General features: G+C 45.5%; 1 protein-coding gene across 1 annotated transcript in view; it reads left to right on the top strand.

Moving 5' to 3' along the window:
• The first annotated feature begins 502 nt into the window (after positions 1-502).
• The window catches only part of Slc38a1 (solute carrier family 38 member 1), a 47,708-nt gene continuing 21,618 nt past the window's right edge, over positions 503-26,592 (top strand). Inside the window, exons 1-3 of the mRNA XM_038343201.1 lie at positions 503-657; positions 11,251-11,326; positions 11,657-11,772. Of these exons, the coding sequence (XP_038199129.1) occupies positions 539-657; positions 11,251-11,326; positions 11,657-11,772 (311 nt within the window). The 5' untranslated portion in view covers positions 503-538. The remainder of the gene's footprint in view (positions 658-11,250; positions 11,327-11,656; positions 11,773-26,592) is intronic.

Raw genomic sequence — 26,592 nt, 5'->3', positions numbered from 1 at the left:
GCTTGTCTCTTAAAGGGACAGGGTAGCCAGGAGACAGGGCAGGCCAACCTACTTACAATTATAACATTCCTGTCTTTTTCTTATAATAAAGAGGTGATATGTTGGCTTGGTAGCAAGTGCCTCAACTTCCTGAGCCATCTTGCTGGCTTTTCATTTTCTTTTTAAAACTCAGGTTCATGAAAGAGTGTGTGTTGCCTGCCACTAACAAGCTTCCTATAAATATGAGCTAAAGATTATGGGACATGTTTTACCCTATAGTTGAAAATGGAGGAAATGTGTGGGAGACCTAAGATTACGAGATAAACTTGTTTTTAATCACCTGATAGCAACATCTCCAAGTGTCATCTTTGCTCACTTTTCTGTTTGCCTTTGACAGTGGTTTGTGGGTCCACAGGACTGCCTTTCATCCATTTAATAATCCTTTATTTTGCTTTGTTTTAGGGGTCTCAGGCATCAAAACTTGCTGCTTCCTGCTTCTGAAGCCCCTCCGAGCAGAGGAAGTTTGGACTGACCGTTGGAGGGCAGACCCCTGAATACGATGCATTTCAAAAGCGGCCTCGAGCTAACGGAGCTGCAGAACATGACGGTACCCGAAGACGACAATGTCAGCAATGACTCGAACGACTTCACCGAGGTCGAGAACGGCCAGATCAATAGGTGAGGACTTTCCCCGCAAGTGGCACCCAGGGAAGGAACGGTGTTCAGTTACTCCCGTCAATTATTCATTTACGAAAGTGATGCTTCGTTTGAAGATGCAATTTGAATTTCTTATGTGACATCTGTTGGACATAGCCTGGAATAGCAGATGAGGGGAATGGGAAGTAATTTATTCATCTTTTCGAATCTTTCAACTGAGCCTAATAAAAATGTATAAATACGTTGGACCCCTACCAGCCCAGACTTCTCAGAACTCTATGCCTGTGAATTAGGCTATAGAATTTCATCGCCTCTCATATCCATATGTGTGCCATAGCCATTGCCACACATTTTAATCAAGAAACTCTGCGAGCTGCGTTTGCAAGGTCTTTCTACAGATGATTGCAAACTACAACGGCGTTATCATTCTGAACAGCATTTGAAGTGTGGATTTTAAATGATATAGGTCCACATGACTCTGTGAAAGACTGTGGGAGAGAAATAGTTCATGAAGGAAAAAGAAAAAGGATGGGAGGGGGGGACTAGTGGGGAGGGGAGGACCTGGCCTGGTACAGGTCAGTCTGAGACTGTTAAATTATCAAGGTAGAACTGACTTTTTTGATTGTAAATGACTTGAGTTCATCCTGGGACATAGTGACTTTTTTAAAATCTGATTTTATGGATCCTTAGCAGGAAGCCTTCCCTTGGAGGAGTTAATGGGACAATCTCCTAAAACAGTAGAAGAGAGTAGGGCCTGCAGGGTCTGTGGGACTCCTTTAAAAAAGTTTAATTGGATGTGTGTGATGTCACGGCAAGAATGACAACCTGTGGGAGCTGGTTCTTTCTTTCCAATGCGTAGATGCCAGGGATCAAACTCAGGTGGTTAGGCCTGGTGGCCAGTGCTTTTTACCCGTGGGCCATCATATCAGCCCCGCAGGACTGTTTATTAGAAGGCCTTCAATGGCACACTTTGTTAAGGCCACAAGGGGACCGAGATAGGAGGGTCAGCGTCTAGTCACAAGCAGGTGTCTTTGTGGAAATCATTTCTGAAGTTCATTCTGATGTAGCGTGCCTATTTACAGTTCCCTTTCCTTCTTGTAGTGAAGGTTAAGCCTCCCTACAGACACTTCCTCATTACCGTCTAAGCGTGTTTACAGTCAGTGATATTTCTTTATATTGGAATCAAATTTACTTCTTCCACCTTTTTGAGTGATCATGAAGAGTTGCTTCCATTTCTTTTCTTTTTAATTATGTGTATGTAGAAGAATGTGCATGTGAGTGCAGTTGCCTCTGGAGACCAGAAGAGGGCGTCAGGTTTCCTGGAGCTAGCGTTATCTGCAGTTGTGAGCCTCCTAACGTGGGAGTTGGGAATTGAACTTGGGTACTCCAGAGGAGCAGCAAGTATTCGTTGTGTTGTTGTTATTACTGTTTTTTGAGTTTTTGAAGCGGTCTATCTACATAGATGGAACTCTCTTTGTAAGCCAGGCTGACCTCGAACTCTCAGAACTTGATTCTATTTCTTCACTCTCAGTGTTTGCTTTATATCACTATGAATCCTTAGACCATCACTGAAAGCAGACATCTTCAAGTGACAGGAAAATCTGCGAATCAAGGGGCCATCTTGACCCGTTTAAATCTGTCTCTCTCCTCTGTCCTTCTGCATCTGATACAGTGCTGGGCTTTCGGCAAAATTCTGGGCTTTACTAGTGGCATGTTGTTTGGGCGCTGTGCTCCCGAGCAGTCTGGAGCCACTGCTGACCTCTACCCAGCGGTGGTAAGAGGCCATTTTGGTTTTATAAGGAAGCCTTTTTCTGGCAGTGATGTTACCTTGAGGCCCTTACAGTGAGTCATTTACAGCCCAGCCTGGAGTCCACCCTTGAGGTTTATAAGGTTTGCTTACAGAGCGTTGGGTTCCTAGGTGATTGTCACTAGAAGTAGGTGGAAGGAACACCCCTTGTCCTTGTTCTCCCAGACTTGGGCCTCCTGTGGGGTGAGCTCACTTCCCCACAGACAGTGACTAGCCCACAGCTGGTGCAGGAGAGCTTTGGCTGACATTTTATGGAATTTTTGTCCCTCTCTCTCAAAGTCAGTGCCTTGCATTTCTGGTTTTTTTTTTTTGTTTGTTTGTTTTTTTTTTTTACCTCATTTTATTTCCTCTCCTTTACTGACATAATTCAGAATTCTTGCTTCATTCCTGGCTTTGTTGTTTGTTTTTGTTTGTTTTGGTGGTACTAAGAATTGAACTCCGGACTTTGTGTGTGGTAGAAACCAACCCTTCCTTCATTTCTGGCTCTGACAATTAAACCCAACATATGGCAGCAAGAGGCAAATAAAAGTAAATAAACGTTAAACACAAACAGCTAATTTTATTGAAGGCTCCACAGAGTGACCAGCATTCCTTGCCTGGAGTATTCCAGTCATCTTTGCTTGGTTCCAGCTCTGACTGACTGCCCTTTGCACTTTCTGTAGCAAGCTCACATTTGTGGGAGGGTGGGGCCAATTATATCAGTCTAAGAGAAGAGAGTTCCCCAAGCACTGAAAGTCTCCCCGCCAGTGCCTCTTTGTAGGGACTAAAGAAAGTGCGGAAGATGATACTGATCTTGGCTGACAGATCATCCAGTTCATAGCTTTGTCTGGAAACTTCCCCGGATACAATAAGAATCATTTCTTATTAATTAATCGTACAGTAGAGCTGCTTAGGCATTCAAATAAATGCTCGCTGCTATTCCAGGCCAGTTGTTTCTTTTGTGCCCTAAGTGTTGCCTGATAGTGAGAAGCTTAAGCTTGAGACGGCCAGCCTTATAAAGAACCAATTAGACCTCCATCAGAGACACTTTCATACACGTGTGAAACACGAGTGTTTGGGTGGAAGCTCCATCTCAGCCCCTCCTCTCTTTCTCTAAACGCTGCCACCCTCCAGTCCTCCCCCAAGCTGCTCAAGACCAAGCCCCCTAGGCCCACAGACCTACCATGAGGCCTCCTCCCATCACCCAGGGGTTGCTTTGCTCAGATTAAACCTGGTCTTAGTAATTTATTGCATCGGTGGAGAGACTTAATATCGGGATGCAGAAAACTTTTCACTGAACTGCTGGTTAAAGTACGGGTTCTACTTCTGGAAGTCTGGAGTCTAGTAAAATCTAATCCTGCTCCTACTGCTCCCTGGGAGCCACACTGAGTAGCCGGCTCTTAATGCATCCTTTAGATGAGCTCCCCGAGAAAGGGCGTCGTCCTTACCATCGTGGTATGACTGTACTTACTACCGTAGCTGAGACAGCGTGGACTTAGCAAATCACTGATGCAAAGGCAGAGTGAAGGCTGAAGGAGGGATGGAAAGGGACAGTCTAGCTTTAGGTTTAGATCTGTATTGAATCCTGACGCTGTCGCAGACTTCCTGTGATTTTATCTGGGAGTCTCACCTATGGCCCTGAGGCAGACTCCGGGGCTGTCAGGGATCAACAGAGCTACCTTTGGTAGATTAAGAACACTGGCTGAGCCGGGCTGTGGTAGCGCACGCCTTTAATCCCAGCACTCGGGAGGCAGAGGCAGGCAGATCTCTGAGTTCGAGGCCAGCCTGGTCTACAAGAGCTAGTTCCAGGACAGGCTCTAGAAACTACAGGGAAACCCTGTCTCGAAAAACCAACAGTCACCTGTTTAGGCTCAGGTTCTTGGCTCAGCAGTTCAGGAATTAGCAACGTAACTTCAATCGGGTTGGTTAATGTCTCTAAAATAGGACCGAGCCCAGTTAATTGTTACGAAAATAGATGGGAGCATCCATGTAAAGCCTTTGGCCCAGTGTCTGGCCTGGCGGTTATAAGCCTCTTAGTATAAGAAGAGTCTGCATTAGTAGCTGTAGCCCGCTCTTTTTGGCTGGCTAGCATTTTGTGCTTCTCCACCTCATGAAATGATGATTGGCTTTTGGTTTTAATGATTCTTGTTATGGCTCTCCTCAGTTTGGTGAAATATTTGTAGGTTATTCTAAATCAGTGGTTCTCAACCTTTCTAACACTGAGACCCTTACTTAGTACAGTTCCTCATGTTGAGGTGACCCCTAACCATAAAATTAATTTCGTTGGGGTAGACGGTGGTGGCGCACGCCTTTAATCCCAATACTCAGGAGGCAGAGACAGGCGGATCCCTGTGAGTTCAAGGTCAGCCTTGTCCACAGAGAGAGTTCCAGGACAGGCTCCAGAGCTACAAAGAAATCCTGTCTCAAAAAACCCAAAAACCAAAATAAATAAATAAAAATAAAATAAAAGCAAAAAAATTGTTGCTACTTCATAAGCATAATTTTGCTACTGTTATGAGTCATAATGTAAATATCTGACAGGCATGATGTCTGATATGTGACCCTGTGGAAGGGTCATTTGACCGCCAAAGGGGTTGTGACCCACAGGTTGAGAAACACTGTCTTAAATGTCTCCAGAAAACTCTAAGCATATCTTCCTATCAGTGTACTGTTTTTTTCACTCCTATGTGTAGTTATTTGTTATGAATCAGACACACAGTTTGATTAAAACTTAATTTTAAAAGAACTTGGGATAACCTTTATTATACCTTTGTTTCTGCTATTCCCTAACAATTCAGCTCTCCTTTCTCCTGTGGTCAGTAGAGTTTGTAGCCAAATTAAGGTTTCGTCTACCCTCAATCTTCCCATTCATGGCTTCCTGTTTGTTTCTTTTGATATATTTACTTATTTCCCCATACTTCTTGATTTTGTGATATATATGTGTGTGTGTGTGTGTGCTATGTGATATACATGATACACAATACATGATACATATGATATAGGATATTTAGTATGTATATAATATATGATGTGTGTAATATACACACACACACACACACACATAAATTCTTTTGAGACAAGGACTTGCTCTGTAGCCCAGGCTATCTGGAACTCACTGTGTAGCCCAGGCTGGCCTGGAAATCATTCTCCCACCTGATTGCTACTGTTGCAAGCACATACCACCATACTGGCCCTGATCCCTTTTTATCCGTTTCCTCTTCCTGCCCCTTTCTCTGTAGAATGTCCACACATCAGGGAAAGGCCTGGGAACCAGCATTTACGTTCAGCGACTGCTCTTTTCATCTCTTGTGTTGTAAATCCTCAAACCCAGGACTGTAATCTAGTGAGAACCCAGCGGCTGAGATTCTGGTCCAAGGATTATCTTTCTGTTGCACAACACATCCTTAACCACTCTGTCAAATACTTTTAATATCAGATAAGAGCTTGCTTTATATTCTTCTCACGTTGTGTCTGAGTGTGACGCCGAAGTCCTTTTTTAAGGTTTATCACTAAGAGCTGTAGGCTTTGTCTCGTTTTGTTTTGTTCACAGAGCGGTTGAGTACGTGATGGTCTGTTTAGTTCTGTTTTATGGGGACAGACTGACCCAGTGTAAACTCTTTTTAATAATAAGTTTGTACCTTAAAATCACTTGTCACAGATACCTTCTCCCACAGCACTTTTTAAGTCAATAAAAAGAAGTTTTATGTCAGTTTCAGTGCCAGAGGTCAGTGATTTTAAACAGCCAGTTGCCTTTTAAAAATGGTGAGATAAAACTGTGGGGGAAGCTGCCTGACCTCGCTGTTTGAATGGAATTTTCCATTATAAAAAAAGAAAGATTGGTTTTTCTCTTTTTTAAGTTTATAGGAATACAAAACAAAGATTTAAGAACTGAAGAGAAGAAAAAGCAACAAAGAGAATAAAGGGACTTTCTTTCTTTTCTTTTTTGTCTTTATTTATTTTTTTAATTAATTTATTATTTTTTTATTAAAAATTTCCATCTCCTCTCCTCCTCCAACTTCCCTCCCCTCCCCTTCCCTCCACCCACACCCCCACTCCCTAGGCCAAAGAGCAGTCAGGGTTCCCTACACTATGGGAAGTTCAAGGTCCTCCCAACTCCCCCCAGGTCTATGAAGGTGAGCATCCAAACTCACAAGGCTCCCACAGAGCCCATCCATGCAGTAGAATCAAAGCCCAGCGCCATTGTCCTTGGCTTCTCAAGTCAGCCTCCACCATCAGCCACATTCAAAGAGTCCGGTTTGATCACATGCTCCATCAGTCCCATTCCAACTGGCCTTGGTGATCTCCCATTAGATCTGTCCCACCATCTCAGTGGGTGAATGCACCCCTCGCAGTCCTGACTTCCTTGCTCAGGTTCTATAAAGGGACTTTCTTTAAACCCTTCATCCTAGAGCTGTGGTTCCTTATTCCAAAGCAGTGGTCCCTCATCCTAGAGCAGTGATCCCTCATTCTAGAGTGGTAGTCCCTCGTTCTAGAGCAGTGTTTCCCTCATTCTAGAGTGGTGGTTCCTTGTTCTAGAGCGCTGGCCCCTCATTCTAGAGCAGTGGTCCCATACCCTAGAGCGGCGGCTCCCCATTCTAGAGCAGTGGTTCCTCATCCTAGAGCAGTGACTCCTCATTCCAGAGGGGCAGTCCCTCATTCTATAGCAGTGGTCCCCAGCTCTAGATCAGTGGTCCCTTATTCTAGAGCAGTGGTCCCTCATTTTTGGGGCTGCGGCCCCTCTAGAGCGGTGGCCCCTCATTCTAGAGCAGTGCCCCCTCATTCTGGAGCAGTGGCCCTTACTCTAGAGTGGTGGTTCCTCATTCTAGAGCAGTGGTCCCTCATTCTAGAGCAGTAGTTCTCAACCTTCCTAATGGTACAACAACACTTTAATACAGTTCCTCATGTTATGGTGACCCCCACCCTAAAATCATTTTCATTGCCACTTAATAACTAATTTTGCTGCTGTTATGAATTGTAGTGTAAATATCTGATATTCAACCCCGCAGAAAGGGTTGTTTGACATCCCCCCAAAGGCATCTAGTCTGTAATGCCAAACCTGACAACCTGAGTTCTAATTTTGGTGGAAAAAGAGAATCAACTCCCAAAAGTTGCCCTCTGACCTCCGCATGCTAATACACATGTGTATGCACACCACATGCATGTGTGCACACCCACGCATGCACATACAAAATAAATACATGTAATTAAATACTTCCATATTATGTAGCTAAATTTCCCTGCAGCCTAAGGCAGTTCCTAATTACAAATTACTAATAGGAGATGTTTGCTTAGTTAGTAGAGGGTTCTTCTGAGTTCCCGTATGGGAAGGTCCACACTTTGGGAGCTATTGACACTGAGCATCACCTGGTGCCCTCCGTGAGTTCTGGAAGAAACTTTGGGGAGGGGATACTCAGGGTCAGGGCAGAGCAGATTCCTGCTGTTGCCTTGTTTTTGGCTTTTTCTTATCTCCATCACAGCCATAGCCACACTTGGGAGGTTTCTCTAGAGCCATAGGCGGGAGTTGTGATTAGAGCACTGAGGGCAGACCAGTCAACACTCAAAATGCCCAGTGGAGAAGCCAACTCTGCTGGTTTTAAAAAGAATGACCCCCCCCCCCCCATATGCTTTAATTCTTGGTCCCAGTTGGTGGAACTGTTTGGGAAGGACTAGAAGGCGTGGCCTTGTTGGAGGAAGTGTGTCCCTAGGGGTTGACTTTGAGGTTTCAGAAGCCCACACTATTCCCAGTCAGTTCTCTCTTTTCCTCACATCTGTGGATCATGATATAAGGTCTCAGCTTCTGCTCCAGCATCATGCCTGCATGTCTGCCTGGTACCATGATCCCCACCCCAATGGTCATGGACGCTAACACTTTGGAACCTTGAGCTTCCAATGCTTTCTTTTATAAGCTACCCTAGTCATGGTGTTTTATCACAGCAATAGAAAAGGTCTATGGCACCAGGAGAAGTATTTGAGCAATCTAATGTCATGCCCCAGTAAGTGAGGCGGGAGACAGAATTAGTGTTTTCATGTATTTTAATGGCCAGGGTTTGTAAGTTAGTATCATCCCTCTTGTTCTGCAGAGGCCTCAGTGTTCATCCCCTCCACTTGCAGAAGTGTGTGAGCATGATGAAAGCCCCTCCTGCAACAGTGTCTCCTCTCAGGCCACTCCCACACCCTCTCTTCTTTGCCCAGCATCCTCTGTCTCCAGCTCCAGGGGCTGCTGCCAGTCCTGGAATCGAGGTCTGCTCTAACATCAGACTCACTGGCGCTTTGATTTATCTAGGGGGAAAAAGTGCTTGGGCTTTTCCTCTGTTTAAGAAACAGTGGAAATTCTCTTTGGAAAACAAGCATCCTTCATGAGAAAGGCAAATGGGAGACTTACTGGGCCAGGATACCACAGATCCAAGTTTGTTATTAAATTTAGCCTGGTTGTCTTTTGAGTCGCTTAAGCAGGAGTCTTTATTTGGACAAGCCCAGCACCCACGTGCCCTTGGGCTGCCTTTCCTCACATCTCTGCAGCCAGACCATAAGCCTTCAGTCTGTGGAAAGATTTAGAATGCTGGGGACAAAAGCAGGGCCACATGAAGCGCTAGGGGCTATGCCAGTTATCTAAAAGATCCTCTTGTTCTCCCGCTGAAAACAGGCAATTCTGATTCTCTGGCTTCTGCTTCTGAGTTTGTTCTGCCTAACTGTACCCAATACTGCTTTTGACTTCTCTGGATTCCTTATCTGTTTTCATTCTGGACATCCTCACACTTCTATACCAGTGTTAGCTGGTGTGGCCTTTTCGTTTCAGGACACCAGTGTTTTCTTCTCTAAACAAAGAGGGTCTGTGGACCGCAGCTTAGTAAATTTGTCATATGTGCATACACAGCGGCCTTTGGCTTATTCCAATAAAACAATATGAACTTAGAAAGGCGATGGCAGACAGATCAGATCCCTTGAATTGAAAAAGAAAAAGGCAATAAATAAGACACTACTGATCCCTACAGTTCGTTTAAAAGGAACTTTATTGTGAAATTGTAGCGTTATTCAAAAAATGTATAAAGTTTTAAGCACTGTTTAAAGATGTTTCTTTAAATCTGGTTCAGGTGGCTTTATGTCTACTAATGAACATTTACTGCGGCTGACTAGAGAATTGAACTCTCTGGAAAGGCTGTCTTAGACAGGGCTGCTAGTTCTGTGAAGAGACAGGACTGAAAAGTTGAGAAGGATTTATTTGGCTCATCACTGTTCATCAAAGGAAGTCAGGACAGGAACTCAAGAAGGGGTGGAACCTGGAGGCAGGAGCTGATGCAGAGGCCATGGAGGGGTGCTGCTTACTGGCTTGCTCCCATGACTTGCTCAGCCTGCTTTCTTATAGAACCCAGGACTGCCCGCCAAGGGATGGTACCACCCACAGTGGGCTGGGACCTCTCATATGGATCACTAATTAAGAAAATGGCTTGCCTACAGCTTAAGTATTATGGAGGCATTTTTCTCAATGGAGGGTCCCTCCTTCCAGATAGCTCTAGCTTGTCTAGTTGACATAAAACTAATCACCACAAGGGCCAAAAATCATCTTAAAATGTTTTAAGAGTATACACAAGAGGGACCAGTAAGATGGCTCAGTGGGTAAGGGCATTTTCTGTGCCAGTCTGGAACCCATGTTAAGATGGGGGGGGGAACTGACTCCACAACATTGTCTTCTCATCTCCATGGCACACGGGGGCACACCTGTGCATGTCCGCGTCCATAGACAAGGAAAGGATACAAGCATCCGTTTGTCTGTGCTGATTTTTCTCTGATAGAAGTTCTCGTTTAGTGTACAGATTACAAGTTTAAGGTTCTGAAATTAACCCTGAATGCATTATGTTAGCCTTGAGAAGGTTTTATGTTCTTCTGCGTAGCTGTGTCTGTGTCTCATGCTGGAGTGTCTCCCGCCATCTGGATCTTACCCATCCCAATGCAAGCCCCTCCCCTAGGAGAGAAACAGTTGACCTCTGTGGCTCCTGCTCTGAACTGAGCGTTCCATCAGCCGCTGTGATAGAATAACTCCAGCAGCTGTCTTTTTCGCAAGGGAGTGGGGCTTCGTGTTTAGTGCCCCCAAACGGGAGGATCTGAGCTCTGGAGGAGCTTGCCTCTATTATTATTATTATTATTATTATTGTTATTATTATTAATTTTGGTTTTCCAAGATAGAGTTTCTCTGTAGCTTTGGAGCCTATCCTGGAACTCGCTCTGTAGACCACGCTGGCCTGGAACTCACAGAGATCTGCCTGCCTCTGCCTCCTGAGTGCTGGAATTAAAGGCGTGCGCCACCACTGCCTGGCTCCAGTATTCTTTCTAATACCAGGTGCATGTAGTCTTGGTCTTACCTAATCTACTTAGGGAAGAATCTGCACAAAAGGCAAACATTCATTGTGTGTGGTGTTTTAGTTTAGTTTGAAAGTGATATAAAGTGTGTAGCTCTGTTACAGCTCATAGCGGCCTTTCCTCTCACTCACGGTAAGCAGCTTTGGCCTGTTGAGTGGGAGATATAGAAAGAATGAGGCGAAGGATCTGCCCCGAGAGTGTTAGCGTTTATTTGATAAAGCAAGAATGGAGATAATGTGTGTACACAGCACGCAGGCATGCACGCGCACCACACACACACACACACACACACATACGCACACACACACACACACAGCGGGGAGGTGTTGAATAAGATGATTTTATTTATTTGAGCAAGCACCCAGCAGACAGCTTGCTGCGGGCAGTGTGTTTTGGTAGGTAACTCATCTAGCATTGCTGCTGAACTCCTAGTCATTAGCATAGAGGTAAAGGTGTTCCGTGTGTCTTTTCAGCAAGTTCATCTCCGACCGTGAGAGCCGAAGAAGTCTCACCAACAGCCATTTGGAGAAAAGAAAATGCGACGAATATGTAAGTGTCCTCGGTGTGAGCACCGACCCTAGCCACGCGACTGGGGACAGCATCTGTGTGCGTGGTTTGTGTGCGTGTGGTGCAGTACGTGCTCGCCAGCGCACCCCTCAGATACGCGGGGACGGCGCCGCAGTTCACATAGCATAGCGCTCAGATTGGTACCGTCGATGGCTACCTTTTCTCACGCAGCCCATTAAAAACAACTAGACTTCGAAGAAGGTTCTGCAGTTGCATTTCTCTCTGGGTTCTTGGTAGTATTTGAGAGGCTTTGGCTTGAAGAACTGCCTTGAGACCATGTGCTTAGTGAGCATGTCTCTTTCTACCGTTCAGATTCCAGGAACGACCTCCCTGGGCATGTCTGTCTTTAACCTGAGCAACGCCATTATGGGCAGTGGGATTCTGGGACTCGCCTTTGCCCTGGCTAACACTGGAATCCTCCTGTTTCTGTGAGTATTGGCGTGACCATGAATTCTATTTTACATCTGTTTTATGTATGTTTCCTGCCAGGTCCCAAAGAAACTCAGGATGAGTGGCTAACTGTGGTGTCTATTCGTGCTTGGCCTCTAGGGTCCCTCAGTACCTGTGGCTACTCCAGCACTTCTCATCCTTTCCCTACTATAAACCTCTCACAGCCCAGGGGGCTTCCCTTCCTTTCCCGCAGCTTCTCACTCCTATGAAAACCTGCCATTTCGGTCGTGCATTCTTTCTGCTCCTCTCTTGGTTCTCTCTGTCTAGGCTCCACTCTTGGATCTCTCTTGCTCTGTTTTCTTTCTCTTCTCTTTCACGCTTGGTGTCTCCCCAGCCCCCCACCCTCCCTCCGCCCTCCCTACCCCCAGCTGTACTCCCCCTTGTATATAATAAAACCCTCCTCAACCTAGCAGCGGTCGGGAGAGGGACCTTGGCAGGTGAGGGCTGAGGACAAGAGACAAACACGCCATGCAGACCGAGCTTGCATGCGAAGTTTACTGAGAGATGGGTAAAGGGGAGGGGAACGGAGAAAAGCAGAGACCTGCTTGCCTCTTCCGAAGAACAGCCGGAAGAGCGGGGGGAGTGGGCGGGGCTTGTCTGTTAAAGGGACCTTTTGCACCTGCGCACAGTCAGGGTACTGCCTGCCATGCGCAAAAGTGTGATGCGCTGTGATGAGCTCCCAAGGGCCAGGGCCGAGGTGTGCCCGGAAGCTAACAGTCATGTTTCCATTTTCGCTCACTTCTTTTATCATACAGAAAAAAGGAATAGAAACGTTTCTAAAGAGTTTTTATATATTTGCTCATTTATTGATTTGGCTAAGGAACCAGGACATACTTTCAGGTTTGTTTGAATGCGGAAACTTGTAAGGACTGAGACATTTGACATTAGCCTTTTTTCCTTATGTCATTTTTGAACCCTTGTCACTGAACCTGTCACGTGGTCACAATATTAAAGCTTTCGTCACTCTGGTATTTGAGCCGCTTTGGAGCATGTACTGTGCTGGAAGGTAATTGCAAATGTGTCATGGTAACCATCCCAGATGTAACAAGAAGCCGTTTGTCTTGGAGACGAGCCGTTATGCACACCTTTCCTCAGAGTCAGTGACAACGGGCAATTTTCTGTTTGCGTAAGTTTGTCTCAAACTGTTAGGTGGGGCTTGGTAAATATCTTCAGTTGGAACTTGAGGAAAAATGGGCTGCATGGAAAATCGTCACATGTCCTGACTCTTGGCACTCACACTCAGGTGCCTGGGAGGTCACACCCGCCTGTCACCACATTGGCCTGCCCCATGCTCCTCTGGTCCTTTCAATGGGAGCTTTGTTTTATTGGAAGCAATGACCAAACTGGGCATTTTTCACAGTTCATGTGTATATGTGATATATATCGTGAGCCAGGTGCCAGGTCTGAGAGTAAAGTGGTGATATTGGACAGTATGCTTTGATGGCGATTGTTGTTGTCATCCCCACCCCCACCCCAGGAACTTCGGTAGTTACAGTTGGTTTTCATTGTGTGGCAAATGAACATCAGTGTGTCAGTCCCGGTATCCTCTTCTACACCGGTATTGACTTGAGCAGCAATCTGAGCCCATCTGAGCTTTGGCGCCCTTTTCTGGGCAAGGAAATGTTGGTGGGAGTGTCTTGGAGCCCTGCCAATCTCAGAAGCCCCATGGCTCTGTGACTTTGCAGTCATCTTGATGCTAGCCCTGTATTTATTTAGAAATGTGAATTTCAGCCGGGCGGTGGTGGTGCACGCCTTTAATCCCAGCACTCGGGAGGCAGAGGAAGGCAGATCTCTGTGAGTTCGAGGCCAGCCTGGTCTATAAGAGCTAGGTCCAGGACAGGCTCTAAAAAAGCTGCAGAGAAACCCTGTCTCAAAAAACAAAAAAAAAAACAAACAAACAAAAAAAAGAAATGTGAATTTCATCAAATTTCTTTGCTTTTTCTCTTTTTAAATTTATCATCATCATCATCATCGTGTGTGGACTTGTGCATGAATGGGGACATCTGTAAATGGAGACTGTGTTTTGGTTTCCCAACCGCCCAGACCCAAATAATCACACAGAAACTATATTAATTACAACACTGTTTGATCTATTAGCTCAGGTTTCCTATTAACTAACTCTTACATTTTCAGTTAACCCATTTCTATTAATCTGTGTGTTGCCACAAGACTGTGACCTACCGGAATGGTTCTGGCTGCGTCTTTCTCCTTCGGCAGCTACATGGTATCTCTCTGACTCCGCTTACTCTCTCTCTATATCTCTGTTCAGATTTCCTGCCTGGCTTTACTCTGCTAAGTCATTGGCCAAAACAGCTTTATCCATTATCCAATAAAAGCAACAGATATACAGAAGGACATCCCACCCACATCAGAGGTCAGAGGACAACTCTGTGATGTTGGTCCTCCACCTTTCCAGGGTCTGGGACTTTTTTTCAGGATGTCAGGGTTTGTGAAGCAAATGTCTGAGCTCATTGAGCTGTCTCAGGCCTCAGTGTGTTTTCTTTTTAAAAATATATGGTAACATGTCAAGTTATGTGTGGACACAGTGCTAAGCATTGACACCCTGACAATATAACCACTATAGCTCTTGCTTTGCACCAAATCTTTATGGAGTCTGTGTGTCAACCGTAGAGGAAGGTACTGTTGCCAGTTCCCTGTTTCACGGGTGGCGGAATCGATGCTTGGAGAGACTCCTTGAGCTTGGCGCTCTCTCTCTCTCTCTCTCTCTCTCTCTCTCTCTCCTCTCATCTCTGCCTCTCTCTCTTCTTCCATCTCTCTCTCCGGGCGGAGGGTTCAGATGGTTCTCAGTCGCATCTCCTCCCTCCTCTCTCTCATCCCTCTCTCATCTCTCTTTTTATTTCTGAAAATTCCTCTTTCCCTGTCAGATCCTCTGGATGCCTGTAGTCATCACCTGCTCTTTTCTGACTTTTTGAGGACTCACGCTTCTGAAGCAATGTTCTATGATTTTAGCCGGATTTCCGTGTCTTGATCAGCATTTGGACAGTCCTAGCCCTCTGTATCGCAAACAGTTGGCCTTCCAGGATTTTGAAGGAGTTTTGCTGTCTGTGCCGTCCTCTGGTCAAGGGTCCTCGGTGCTTCTCACTTTGTCTCGCATGGTTGGTTTTACTGGGAACGTATGGCGTTTCCTGGAGGTCCACGTGGTGCCCTTGATGTGATCATTTCTTCAGTCATGTCAAAGCCTTTGTGGAGTCTTTTTCATTTTATTTTGTTTCTTGTTTTGTTTTTTTTTTTTTTTTTTTTGTGGTGCGGGACAGCAATCCTCTCCCCATAGGCCCCAGCTGTCCTGAAACTCACCATGGAGACCAGCTGACCTCAGACTCACTCACAGAGATCTGCCTTGTGCTTTCTGCCTCCCTAGTTCTGGTCTTTAAATGCATACACCACCACATCCCGCCATCTTCATTTTGAAATTCAATCCTTGGCCTTCCATTTGGGAACATTTTCTTACCTTATTATGTATTGATACATCTTTTTCTCCCCCAGACTTTGAACCTCTTTTGCCTCACCTCTAATGATATTTTACTGTACTTTTGAGGCTGCCAATCTTCCTCCAGTTGACTATTTTACGTCTGTTAGTCCTTCTTTTGGTGAAGCTTCTAAACTTTTCCCTTCCAGCACCACGTGGCTCTCTGTCACGGTCTCAGCATGTTCTCTGAGGGCTTTCACAGTAATTCTTCTCCATTATGGAAAATTTCAAACATTGACTGGAATGAAAAAATTTTCGTGTCCCCTTCCTTCCCCAATGCCACTTGTTTGATCAACTCCACCCCTGGATTTCCTTGAAAACCAAGCCGTCACATTGTGTCATTCACAGACCCGTCTCTGGATAGCTCTAATGTATAAGCCCTCTGATGTTACAGCTAAACCCACTAGCCGCTACTAACGACCCAGCTAATATTAACTTTGCTCTGTTTTGTAGTTTTTATTTTGTTTTAATCGTGTCTCATTACGTAGACACCTGGCTATTCACAGCTCCTAGAGATCCCCCTGCTTCTGCCTCTCCAGGGGTGGGATTACAGGTATGCGCCACGGCGGACAGAAACAACTGAGTTAGTCAAGTGAAGTCTGTAGACTGCAATTGGCTACTGTGCCTTAAGTCTCTCGGAATCTGTGTAGGTTCCCCACTTCTCTCCTTTATTGGATAAACTGGGTCATTTGTCTACTGATTTCCAGGCCCAGTTAACTTTGGATTGCTGGGTGCAGCCTTGCAGTTCACATTTTCCTCAGCATCAGGTGGTGCTTCTATTTCTGCTCTGGTCTAGAATGGGAAAACAAAGCTAAGTTGAGCCCGGCACAGATGCACAGGGCTTGTAGGTAAGAGCTTCCCTGAGCTACTTGCAGAAGTCCTTCACCCAAGGACCACTAGTGTGGATGCCCCCCTTTGGCTGTTCAGATTATCCTACCTTGCAAGGGCGCCGTGGCCGTGACTGTGACTGCCATCTTTGTGGGGGCCAAAGGGATAGCGAGACTGTCCTAAGCATGCATATGTTCCTGAATGCCCAGTTTGTGTTACAATTCAATATCTAGTCCCTACCTTAAGACCATGTTTGTCTATTTAAAAGAAGGGTCTCGCTGTGGTAGCCCAGGCTGGCCTCTGACCATTTTAATGGCTCCTGCCTCCAGGCCCTTAAATGCTAGGATTAGAGATATGTGCCACCACACCTGGTTAGACCTATACTATATGTTGATCAACGTCTTCAGAATTTTGTCAATACGGGAGAGGAATAGCGGGTCATTTTATGATATTATATTGTATTGTGGTGGGATGGGGGGGGGGTGTCCAGCAGCTTCTTCAAGGAAATTAAATGTACTCAGCATATTTTTAGTCTCCTCTCCCATTGCTGCAGGATCCAGCTACCAGTACCTTTGGGGGATTCTGGTCTGATCTAGATTGCTTTTGCCTTCTCTTCTATCAGTTCAGGGGTCCAGCTTTGTCTGTCCCTTCCTCCAAAATGGGGTTGTTTTCTCTGTGCTACTGACTTAGCAATTTAATAGAAAATGAGTGAGTAAAAATAAAACAAAATCCACCTGGCAGCGGTGGCGGTGGCGACTTTACTGTCAGCACTCGGGAGGCAGAGGCAGGTGGATCTCTGTGTGTTCGAGGCCAGCCTGGTCTACAGAGTGAGTTCCATAATGACTAGGGCCACACAGAGAAAACCCTGTCTCAAAAACAAACAGAACAAACAACAACAACAACAAAACAAAATCCCATCCGTAGCCTTCACGAGGGAGTAAATCCTTGATCCAATCTACCATTCCTAGAAAAATCAGTGATTTTTAACCTAGACTGGTTTAGGGGGATAATTCATGTTGTCCCCTGCCTTTTCATCTCTGGCAGAACTAAGGGTTGGGTAACTGGTGCTTTGTGTTGAGAGGGAGAGCGGGTCCCCTGGATGAATAAAGCAAGGAGTCATTACACAAAGCACTCAATACACAAAGAGCACAGCCTATCAAACCCCGGGGTGGCATCTCTTGAAGGCAGTTGTAGAAAGACTCACAAGTTTCTCCCAGAACATGAAACTTTGTGGCTTCAGAGCAAGGCAACACTGACTTGTTTCAAAGCCAGCTGGTCCTGCTCCTCACAGCCAGCAAAACAGTTGGCAGGCTCAGGTATCAGCTGCTTCAGGGCCCTGATCCAGACTCGCTGGCCAGCAGGGAAAGGGGGTCCGAGGCTGCCCAGGCTTTGGAGCCGCTGCTGGGAAGGCTCCTCCCTGTCGCCCTGCAGCTGGGTGTGGGCTTCTTCACTGGGTCCCCTGGAAACTCTTGGTGTGATTTTTTTTTCTTCCTGGATGAGTTTCAGGTTCAATTATTGGCATGTACAATGGCTGCCGTTACTGTGTTACGGCATCTAACCTCAATGAACGCAGTAGGCTCTGCCCTGTTATCAGAGCACCGTTGAGTTGGATTTTGCTGAATCTTGGGTCCTTTACATTACATCCAGGAAACAGGAAGTTTGCTGGTGAGCAACCTCGAAGTATAGCTCAAAGAAAGGATTTATTTTCTGCAGGAAACAAAATGGACTAAAGCTATCATAGGATCCAAGTTGCCCAGGGGTGGGGATCCAATGAAGGAAAAACTGCAGAAGAGACACGCTGTTATTTCTTCTTTGTCTCCAGTCTTTTTATAAGCATTCCCCTATCTTCATGTTAGCAAAACTAAGAGTTGGAAATCAGTACTGAGGGCAGGTGAGGCAGCTCAATAGGTAAAAGCATTTGCTGCCGACCCTGATGGTCTGAGTCTGACCCCCCAGGACCCCCATGGTATAAGGAGAGAACCAGTTCCTGCAAGTAAAAATAGGATGTGCACCCCTAAAATAAACTAAGTTGATAAATTCAGTAATAGTAATAATAATAATAATAATAATAATAATAATAATAATAATAAAATCAGTATTGAACTGAGCATCAGTACTAGTGGCACCTGCTCCCCCTTCAACACAAAGCACCAGTTACTCAATCCTTAGCTTCTTCCAGAGATGAAAAGGGCAACAGACGAGATGAATTATCCCTAAACCAGTCTAATTTAAAAAGTCACTTATTTATTTTTTAAATTTACTTAATATATTATTTAATGTGTCTATTAATATATTTATTATAATTTATTTAATTATTTAACCCCGTACTTGGAGATGTTGAGGCAGGAGGATCATAGATTGGAGGCCAGCCTGGGTTCACAGCAGGACGCTGTCTCAACAGAATAGCCCCTAAAAACCAAAAATAAAGTTTCATCAATACTGATATGGAGGAATGGTGTTTATTTTGTATTTTCACATTTTCTAAATACTTTTGTTAAAGGCATACATTTTGTAGAATTGAATCGCTTTAAGAGTAGATTATTATCCATAGTACTAAATAAATGAAAATAGTTGTTAAATGACAGAATCTAGTGAAACAATGAACTGCACTCCTTTTCCATAAGCATCTTAGCGTATTTTACTATTTCTTTTTTTTTTTTTAACAGTCTTACTTTTAAATTTATAATCATTTCGAATTTAAAAAAAATTTACCGAGCTGGGTGGAGTGGTGCATGACTTTAATCCCAGCACTCAAGAGGCAGAGGCAGGTGGATCTCTGAGTTTGAAATCGGCCTGGTCTACATAGGGAGCTCCAGGACAGCCAGGGCTACCTGAAGGAGAAACGCTGTCTCTTGCTGTGTGTCTCTCAGATGTATGCCTTCCATCCGGCTTTTGACTCCAGGCACCGAGGGTAGGTTTGTCAACTTTGTATAGCCAGCATTTTTATCTTCTGTGCCATCTCCCTAGCCCAGCGCCTAAACTGCAAACCATGAAGAAAGAACACACACTCCGCAATAACTTCTGAAATACCACTTCGCTGTAGACAGTGAGTGTGTAAGCAACCCTTTGCACACGGTTACACTTGAAACAGCATTGCAGTCCTGTGCAAACGTAATAGTTGAGATTTTAATTTGGTTGGTTATAATGTCAGATGGTTATGGGTTTTTTGTTTTCTGAAAAGTCTGTCTCTTGTGGGTAGTGACTGGGGAAACAGAAAGGGTATAAGGCATCTAAGGACACATTCTTCAAACGGGGCAGCAGGAGGAGCTGGGATAATTGGTGCCTGCCCCTAGGACTCCAGGTCAGCTATGAGGAGTGAGTGTGTGATTTGTACGCATGTGTGTGTATCTGTGTACATGGGTGAGGAAGAATTCAGACAGCGCCAGTCGTGCCTGGCAGAGTAAGCACTTTGTAGTCAGAGTGCTAGGTTAATAGTCACTAAGTGCTTATGACCATTTATTACACAGTAACCATAGGTACTTACGCAGACCACATTATCCTGTTAATCCCCACCACCAACCTTATGGGTTAAGTGTTAGTTCCATCTAACTAACCCCATGAACTATCCCCACAAGCTTAACTGATTTAGTAAGTATCCATGCCTGTGAGTTAGAATAGGGGGACCCAGGATTCCACCTAGGCTTCTGTGGTCTAGGGGATTGCCCCCCAATGTTGCCATCCTCCGGAACCAGAAGTATTACTAATGTATTGGGGGAAATGCAGCCTTACCGATGGATGTTGGTCAGTTGCTGTTTACTTCCTAATGTAATGTAGCTTTTGGATGATGAAATCATCACCATCCCGGAATGTTCTTGCTAATGTTCCTGTAAGATCAGGCAGTGTTCGACGGTGTGATATGCAGATCTGAGACCGTTAAATTTTGAGCAGCAGCAGTCAAACTCCATGCCTAAAGTGCATTGCGAAACCATGAACCTTCTAAACTGCATATGGCTGTATGAGTTACTTTTTCTTTTGCACTGATGAAAATATCACAACTAATCAAGAAAGGATTTGTTTGGGCTTAAGGTTCTAGAGTGGTTAAGAGTCCATCATGACAGACGGGGAAGCAGAGCAAGTGGGGGCGTGGAGGAGAGCTCATATCTGTTCCCACAAGTGCGAAGTAGAAACAGGGAAGTGGGGGCTGAAGAGGTTTTCCCCTCAAAGCCCGCCTGCAATGACATATTCCTCAAGCAAACCTGCACCGCCTAAACCTCCCCGAACAGCCCCACCAACCGACTGAGGACAGAGTATTCAAACGCCCCAGACCATGGGAGACATTTCTCCTTCAGACCACCATTGTGGCTTTCACACAGTTTCCCTGCATTCCCTCGCATTCTGTTTAAGACCGACTAAAGAACCCTTTCTAAGAAGTAACTGAACTTTCAGTCATTTATTATTAAGCTAAACGTTTTCCCAGAGTCCACAGAGTTGAAAATTGTGGTGCGTCTTTAAAGACTCATCTGTTCTTAGATTGTCATTATAGGCCGGGTGGTGCTGGCGCACGCCTTTAATCCCAGTACTCGGGAGGCAGAGGCAGGTGGATCCCTGTGAGTTCGAGGCCAGCCAGGTCTACAAGAGCGAGTTCCAGGACAGCTAGGACTATTACATAGGGAAAGAAACCCTGTCTCGAAAAAACAAAACAAAGCAAAAACTGTCATTATACTAAATGTATACATTCCCCAAAGGCCTCAGAGTGATGAAAGATGCCCCCTACGGTGATAATTTTGTTCTAAGCAAAGATGGCTTATGTGCTACATATCGGATTATTTTTTGTTAATGCTAAGTCATCTTCTTTGGGCACTCCCAAGGAAAGACAAATATGTAATATAAAGAATGGAGCAGTTAAATGGAAGTCACCAAGGAGACCCTGTCCTTCCGAATGCTCCTAGGAGGTCCGTGGGTATGGCTATGTTCATCTCTTCTGTCAATCAGTTACTTGTTTTTAAAATTCTTTGAGTTATGGTCACAGTCCCTTAGAAATGATTTGAAGAGAAAAAAAATGTTCTTTTGCTGGCTGCAAAACCCGCTGGCCTCAGAGGCGCTTGCTCAAGAATAATGACACTCGAAGCGGAGAAGTGGCAGAATCGGCTTGCCAACATTTGGAACTGATGTAGAAAGAACAGGGCTAGAGCCGTTGAACTCTATTGAAATTCATTGGATTTAGAGGCTTTTCAGAAATAGAGAAATCCTCAACAATGAGGGCCTGTTTTGTAAACAGAAAGAGCTGGCCTGTGTAGGAGTTGGGTCCCAGGCATTGTTTTCAAACGTTGAACTCCCGTTGCTTAGCTTGGGTCATCTGAGATCCCTCTGATAAATGGGTTCCAAGAATCCAATTCTCTTGGTCTCAGATGGGAGCCTGTGTGTTTGCATTTGCTTGTGTGTGCTATGCACATGTGCAGGGTTTACCTCTGAAGCCTCTGGTGCTTCAGTCGTATCAAGAGCACAGCACCATGGCCTCTGTTTTGCCCTACTGTATTCTTCTTAGCTTGTAAGAGAGAACTCTGTGGTCCTTAGTCCTCACCCCGTTATCCAGCTCCACGATGCCCAGAATGCTTTTCTGTTAACCCTGGCTCACAGTAGACAGGGCGTGCTTGGCCACAGCAGGGGAGATAGGGGTTAAATATAGTCTGGAGGTATGGGTTTGCAAAGGGAACTTAAATTTCATCTCCTGAAGCAATAGCCACCTTAATAGAGAGGAAATCTGCAGTCTCTGCCTACAGAGTAGCCTTAGTTTTGCTTTGCTCCATGTTTTAGATGCGTGGCATCAAAGATCAACATCCATGTCAAGGGTTGGTGCACAGTGGACGACAGAACAGCATCACAGCATCTACTGAGAGTGGTCTTTAATTTTGGAAGGAATATAAAGAAGACAGCCATAAACTACACATGGTTTTATGGAATTCCAAGACCCTTGTTTGTCACTTCCCATTTTACAGATGAAGAAATTGAGATTCACAGAGGTTAAATGGCTTTTCTAGGGTGACAATAATTCCTGGCGGTTAGGAATCATATCTGTTGTGCATTCCTGGTCCACTTCTTATCCATGGGCATATGTGAAAGTTGCAGTGGAAATGGATCCCCCCGCCCCACATCTAGCAGGCTTCTGGGACTGTAATCTAAACCCGGTCTAAATCATTTCTCTTTCAGAGGATGAAAGTGGGCGGTGGAATATTCTAGGTTTGAAGTGAAGAGAAGAGAAGCCGATTGTCCTTGTAGGATACCGGAGGAGTGAGGACAATGTCAACAGTCACACATTAAGTCCCGTACAAATGCACAGGCCTCTCCCCACTTCGGGGAAAACAGGAAGTGATTGTAGGAGCTCTCTTTCCAACCAGTACAACTTCCTCCTCCTAGCTCAGGCCTCCTGCATTCTATTTTTGTCTTCGTGTCTTTTTTAAACCCCCTCTCTTTGTAGGATAATATTAGACTCGGACATCAGGGAGATGGATTTTGCTTCCTAGACAAAAATAGCTAACGAACCGTGGGGCTAGTGCAAGGTAAGATTTGCATGAACAGATTTAGACTTGTCTGCAAGGGAACAAATGAAAGGTGTCGGGTGGGTGATCGGATCCCGCTTGGTTCTGAACCAGCTTGTTAGACCCGTGGCTTTCCTTGGGCCATTGTGTGAGCAGTACAAGTCATTGCCCTCCACCAGATCCTAGTGCCTGATCTTCTAGCTCTGCTATTGGGGAAGAATCCTTAACCTTTCTGTGCTTCGGTGACCTGTACGTAGGGCCAGGGATGGTAGCGCTGGGAAGTGAAATACAGTGCTTAGGATGAACACTCCAAAGTTTGTGGGGTTTTTTTTTTTGTTATTAACCAATTAAATGCTTTGTTAATTACGTTGGGAATCCTTTTAGATTAAAGGTCTAAAAATCTTTTCGTGTAGGAGGATGTTGAGTTTTTAAAGCCTTTAGAACACTGACGTGAATTATGGACTGAAACCCGTGGTCCTCTTCACGCCGCTTTCAGTGTTTGTCTCCTTCTCGTTGAGTTCTCAGCGAATGAAGTTCTCTGTGTCCCTTGCCTCTCATGCTGCACTGGTGTGACTCCCCAGGGCGGGGGCCACCACTGCTGGAACCTCCTGAGGACCTGTGGTCAGTTGTGTCTTTCCCCATCTGCTTTCAATATCAGGGTCCCTCACAAATACCCATCTCTTGTCCACTCCTGTTTGGAGATTTATTGTTTGAAAGAGGGAAGGAGAGTGAGTGTATGTGTGAGTGTGTATGTGTATATGAGTATGTGTGTGTTTGTCTGCATATGCTCATGAGTACTGGGTGGGTGATTGTGAGACCAGAGACGTCAGAGCCCCATAACTGGAATTACAGGCAGTTGTAAGCAGCCTGGTGTTGGTGCTAGGAACCGAACTGTGCTCCTCTGGAGGAGGAGTACAAACGTTTAACCCCTTAACACCTCTCCAGCCCTGCGCCCGTTTTTCTTTTCCCCTGTCAAGGTCTCTACCACATGAGCCCGGGAAATCCCCAGGTCTGAGCCTTCCCACCAGACAGCCAGTTCTTGATTTCTGTCCTCAGCTGGGTCCTCTGTGGTGTCCTGCCCCTCTGCTATTTCCACTTCTCCTCAACAGAGATTTCAGTCTTTACGGACTGAATTGGGATGTGACAGAGGAGCAAGGAGGTTAGCAGAGATAAAAGGTGAGGAAAGAAGCCCATGAATGTGAAGCCAGCAGTAGAGGAAGAGTGTGGGGGAGGAGGGAAAGTAAATGGCTAGAAAGCAGTGGATGGTTTCTTCTGGTTGACCCAATTCTGTTGTACTGGATTTAAAATCTTTCTTACACATACCCTACATCAACCAGCAGACAGACTGAGCTTTTAAGTGAGGGTGTGGGTTGCTGGGGAACAGCACTTGACCCACAGACTGCCTTTGCTTTGGTTTGGTGTTTGTGTGAGCTGTTCTGCCCACCTCGTTGAAGCTGATAAAGTTGTTGTATACTGTTACCTGGATTTAGAAGGGAAAGAATTAGATGTTTGGTGTCAGCACAGAAGAGGCCAACATGCCGCTTTCCTTGGTTCTAAGTCCAAATTGGTACACCACCCGCTGTTCCCACCATGCCACTGGGGTTCAGCTCTGACGAGATGTGGGCTGTGCGTGCGGTGTGTGTTCATGTGAGTTGGGCACCAAGGCCACCCTGACTCCCGGGAACAGCTTCAAGGTCACAGGCAGCAGTGAGTGGTGAAGTCTGAGGATGACAGCGAAACTGGACGTTCAGAACGGACAGGTCAGGCTCTGGTGGCCATATCTATGCTGGTCTGGTAATTCTCAGAGCCCTTAGGAAACCTCCAGAAGACCGAAGGCAAAAGAGAAAAACCCAGATACCCTGGAAACAACACCTTTAATCAGATGGCCAGAGTTTGCCTGATAGATTCAACCTGAATCTTTAGGGAGGGAACTCTCTGGAACCCTTGAGATCCTGGGGACTGTTCAGTCTGTGGGCTGTGAGGTTGGTGGCCACCATCCTTATGACAACACAGATGGCATCAACATGGCGTGGGTTGCCCAGTGGACCATAGCTCTATGCAAAACATCTGACAAGGAAAAAAAAAAGAGGGAAAATTACATCGTGTGCTGATGCTCAACACCTAGCGAAGGCATGGGGGAGGGGTGAAAAATAATGATTAAATATATACCTGTGTGATGGAAGGAAGCTTAAGGAGTTGCCAGAAACACAGTCACAGCCTGGCTTTTCACAGAGCCCGTCGGTGTCACACAGCGGTGGTAGTTGGGCGGGCGACGTGGGCTTTCCTTTCACAGTGTCCTTCCCGGTTTCCAGTAGCTGAGCTGGGCCGCCTGTGGGGCATCTCTCTGCAGACAGCGTGGGAGGTCCATAGACAGATGTGTCATATTATGACAATCAGGAACGACTGAGAAGTGTGTGCCGTAGGGCCAGAGCTGGGCTGTGTGTCTAACTGCTGCCGGTGTGGTCCATGGACCAGACCACCAGGATCAGTGCTTCTGGGAGGCTTGTTCGCTGTTGCAAGTGTGTGTGTCCGTGGACCACCAGCACCAGCGCTTCTGGGGGGCTTGTTAGGAATGCAGAATCCGAGGTTCCACTCCAGACCTGCCCAATGGAATATTCACCTTATCGAGTCTTCCAGGTAATTCATGCTAGAGCACACAGTGTGGTGCAGACTCTGGTAAGACAGGGCAGGGAAGGGCAATCTGTTCTTTAGAGAGCAACTGGTTCTGGAGGAGGTGCAAGCTCTCAGCTGTGTGACAGCCCCAGATACCCCCCACCTGCACTACTTTTGGGTTCACAGCTGTGGCTGCTGTTTCAGCTCCCTCTCTTCCGAGGGCTCAGCTGCTGAGGTGGGAGTGTTGGGAGCACTTTGCTGTATAATTAGACCTCAATCCAGTGTCACCTCTCCTAAGGTGTCATGACATACTTGTTTGTGATGGTGGCTCGGGGGTACTTTACAGTCAAATCTCCCAATACTTGTGATATCATTACCATGATCATGATATAGAATATTTAATCACTGCACACATTCTAGTTCCTTCTGTCCTTACACCTTTCAGTTTCATCCACATAAACACCTGTACTTTTTAAAAAACAAACATACATAATTCAACACAGTAACAATAAATCTTTTTTTGAAAAGTACAGGTGTTTCGGGAGATGGCTTCGTTGGTAAGTACATGCCACAAGTGCAAAGATCTGAGTTCAATCCCCAGAACCTGGGTTTTGTTTTGTTTTGTGTTTTTAAAAAAGTGTTGTGGTGGTTCAAGCTTGTGATCCCAGCTCTGGTGAGCTGGAAACAGGCAGATTCCTAGGACTTGCAGACCAGCCAACCTCACCTACTTGGCAAACTCTACATCATTGAGAAACTCTTATCTTAAACAACAAGGTGAACAACTTCCGAGGAACGACACCTGCATTGTCCTCTGGCCTCTAGAGTCATAATGTACACACATGCACATGCACCTACACAAGCAGGGCGGACACACACACACACTCACACACACACGAAAATAGGTACTTAGAAGCTCATTGAAATTAGTGAAAATTTTCTCTCAGAAAGTAGAATAAGTGTATCTTAGAACACTGCCCCCCCAGAGGTAAGTGTCTGGGTTCCCGCTTGGAGGGCTCAGCGGTCTAGGCCCTTGCCCATGGAAGAACATCCCCTAGACACCAGTTCAAGTTACAGTAATGAAAACGGCGTGGTATTGGCATAAAAACAGACAGGTTGACCAATGGAATCGAGTTGAAGACCCTCATATTGATTCACAACACCTATGAACACCTGATTTTGACGAAGAAGCTGAAATTATACAATGGAAAATAAAGAACACATCTTCAACAAATGGTGCTGGCATAACTTGATGTCAACATGTAAAAGAATGAAAATAGACCCATATCTATCCCCATACACAAAATTTAAGTCCAGATGGATCAAAGACCTCAACATAAATCCAGCTACACTGAACAGGAAGTGGGAAGTAGCCTTGAACATATGGGTACAAGATA

The sequence above is a fragment of the Arvicola amphibius genome, chromosome 9 (genome assembly GCF_903992535.2).
Source record: "Arvicola amphibius chromosome 9, mArvAmp1.2, whole genome shotgun sequence".
Classification (NCBI taxonomy): Eukaryota; Metazoa; Chordata; class Mammalia; order Rodentia; family Cricetidae; genus Arvicola; species Arvicola amphibius.
This window is presented reverse-complemented; position numbering and strand designations above follow the sequence as displayed.